The following is a 3,227-nucleotide window of genomic DNA, read 5'->3' on the forward strand; positions in this document are numbered from 1 at the left end:
TCGACTTGAGACGGTCTTCAGATTGGTTTCATTCTTGCATCATGTCAAGGGCTTGGAAGACTCGATAAAGAGTAGGGACCAATATCCTTACTTGGCATATTGCTCTTCTGAGATTATTGCTCGTTCTACTCCCTCAGGCCAAGCCAGAGGTTGGTGTACATGAGTTCCAAACCTCTTAGAGTCAGTGGGAATTCAGTTGGATCATCTCCCTCCTTTCTGATATTCCTTAGATGCTCCTGGTCACCTTTTGCCTACTAGACATGAACTAAACAAGATCATCAGGGAGAACATCTATATGCAGTTCGTCCAGGTCACTTGGGTCAATCCTCCAAGAGGGTTGTGCCCAAAGATGGCCTTCTATGCTGAGCACTTCTTAGAGTTGAGAGATGGGCTCATTGTTCAACCTCATTATACATTTCACCACTGGATGCATGCTCTTCGCATTCCTCTAGGCTAGTTCAGAGTCGGTTCTCATAGACTTTGGGTAGAGACAAACCACTAGGTGGATAGACTAGACATACTCTGCCAGGTATGTCATTTACAAGAAGTGGAGACCGAGGTGCACTTCATCCTTGGATGTCTTGTCTGCTACGAGATCAGAGGAAGGTTTCATTGCTTGTTCAAAGATTCTCGGACCCTCAACGCCTTTTTAAATACCCCGATCAGAGATGTTTGACCCTATATATGAAGGAGGCTCTTAGGTTCCGAGCGCATATTCTTCAGCCTCCCATTAGGCCAGACTCCACACAGAGGATCATGACATGTTTCAGGGTACTCCCTTTAGACAGGGACACCAAGAGATCGATTGATACCAGTACGTATCCAAACTCCAGATCAGTGAGGATCTGTGGGACCTCACCCTACCACACGAGATCTTAGCAGCAGTTCCGTCTTAGATCTGTTCCTGGGAGACAGACTAGATCCTCCAAAATTCAGCAGCATGTGAACCCCCCAAGATACGATTTAGTGGACAATCTGCACTTGCCATTGACTCTTCATCGGGCCAACAGACTTTGCTGAGTTTCTTCAGTGTTATTCATTTAGCCTCAGATGTTAGGAGAGATGGGTCTGATCCTCAAACCTATTAGCCCCTGGATTTTCTCCACTAGGACCAGACGTTGATTTACTTCATGCATTGCATCTTTTATAAGAGACCGTTTGGTTCTCCCACATTGTATATACATCAGTGTACCAGTCCCTTTGACCTACTTTGTGATCATTAATTAAACATAAATATAATTATATTATCTTAATAAAATAAAATAAAATTTTAATATCCCAAGTTTAAAATATATCTAGTATCACGGGGAAAAACAATACCAAAGAGTTCCCTTAAAAAACAATACCAAGGAACCAATCAATTTATGCGCTGACATTTTTAATTAACAGCGAAGGGGATAAACCATCCCGTGCTTGTAGACCATAAATTTCCCTTTCTTACCAACAAGGTTGAATCTATGTGGGAGCATAAGACCCACCCAGATCAACAAGGGCAGTTCCAGTTTTAGCAGTGGAGAATTTTGCATCCTTTTTCACTTTTAGAGATTGAAGTGAACTCTCTTGACGCGACTGATATCAGGAGACTGAGAACTAGAAAATTATTTGAACACATGTGATCGCACAATTCTATTTTCGTTTTGCTACCCATATCTTAAAAACTCGAGTCGAAACCCTAACAGCCATTCCAACCGAAGCCCTGAAAGCCCTTGTGTTCAAAACCTGAAAACCCTTGTGTTCAAAACCTGAAAACCCTTTGCTATCGAAACCCAAAAACCGTTGCGACCGAAAATCCTAGTATGATCTTTCCGTCTGCAACTCTAAAAAGGTGGAATCCTTTTTCCACGTTTTCTAAAAGAGCAATAAAGACAAGGAACTGTCAATATTGTTCTTCCAACGTCCTAATAAGCAGTGGAGTGGAAAACAAATACGACTGGGAGGAGGAGAGGAGATCGAAACTGACATCCAGCTGCTTCAACAGCGCATTAGGGTTTTTCCCAGAGAGGCGAGTGCAGTTATGGATGCAGAAAGTTGGCCTTGCAGAACCCTTCACGGGTTGCACTGCCACCAGCTGGAGCAACGCCCACAAAACCCTAGCCCTCGCCTGCTATGAAACCCTAACTGGGAACGAAGTAACCCTAAAGGGCTTCACAGTCCACCGAAAACATGAATGGCTCGCTGCTTCTCCTGATGGCATAATTGATCATGGACCCTGTGGTGACAAGAAAGAGGTAGGGATGGTGCATATCAAGTGCCCTTATTTTAAAGGGAAAGCCGAGGGTTCCATACCCTGGTCTACACTACCAGCCTGTCAAATGCCTCAAGCCCAGGGTTTCATGGAGATTCTGGATAGAAGTTGGATTGATTTCTACGTCTGGACCCCTAAGGGCAGCAGCCTGTTCAGGGTGCAGAGGGATGCGCACTATTGGGAGCTTATAATGCCCGCATTGAGCGACTTTTGGTTTCAACACGTACAGCCTGCCAGAAGACTTCGTGCTACTGACGAACGTAAAGATGTATCGAAGCTGAAGCCGGCTGCGAGGCATAAACTATTTGATGTCATAAGGAGAAAGAGTGAAGCCCTCGTTCAAGATTCCAGATTGCTGGTCAGGGAATTCTATGGGGACGAAGATAAGATCTTAAAGCCTTTGTCCTAAATACAATTATTTTATATATAATTCTAATCGATTTCGGGCCGCCTCCTGTACTTAGTAAATTCCAAGTCCCCTGATTTGTGTTTATGTTAGATATTGGCAAAATGAATTTCTGAATAAATTAGCCAGTGCAAAAGAAGACGATTAAATTCGCCATTAAATTCGCAAAGCTCGGCAAAGTTCAGGATTTAAACAGAAGTCCGAAAGGTTCAGACAAAGGGTTGAAATCATGGAATTTGTAGAGGCTTGAGAACATAAATTTGCACGCATACTCATAACAATGCAAAAATAGTTATTCATCCAGTGCATTAAGAGAATTTATCACATGATTTATCTATTGTTTAGAGCCCAGGTTCAAATGAAAATTTAAACAACTGCAACATCAAACCTGTTTCAAATCAAAACCAGTGCCAGTGTTTTCATGTAATGCACCATTAATAGTTTCATGAAAATATATTTACATAATCCTCATGTTCAAAGCATTTACGAATGTGAGAAGTAGCGTTTTCATTTTGAAGAGAACCTATAAGCAATCGTATCTTACCGTGGAGAGACACAATTCGATAGTCTTTTAGT

The 3,227-nt window shown here is 42.4% G+C and overlaps 1 protein-coding gene across 1 annotated transcript; it reads left to right on the forward strand.

The window, feature by feature from the left end:
- Nucleotides 1-1,796: 1,796 nt before the first annotated feature.
- LOC149157022 (uncharacterized) lies at nucleotides 1,797-2,654 on the forward strand. The gene has a single exon (XM_089444945.1). The coding sequence runs from the start codon at nucleotides 1,797-1,799 to the stop codon at nucleotides 2,652-2,654; it is 858 nt and encodes a 285-aa protein (XP_089301071.1).
- Nucleotides 2,655-3,227: the final 573 nt, after the last annotated feature.

The sequence above is a fragment of the Pinus tabuliformis genome, chromosome 9 (assembly GCF_031772625.1).
Source record: "Pinus tabuliformis cultivar Carrire ecotype Pingquan chromosome 9, CPIR1, whole genome shotgun sequence".
NCBI lineage: Eukaryota > Viridiplantae > Streptophyta > Pinopsida > Pinales > Pinaceae > Pinus > Pinus tabuliformis.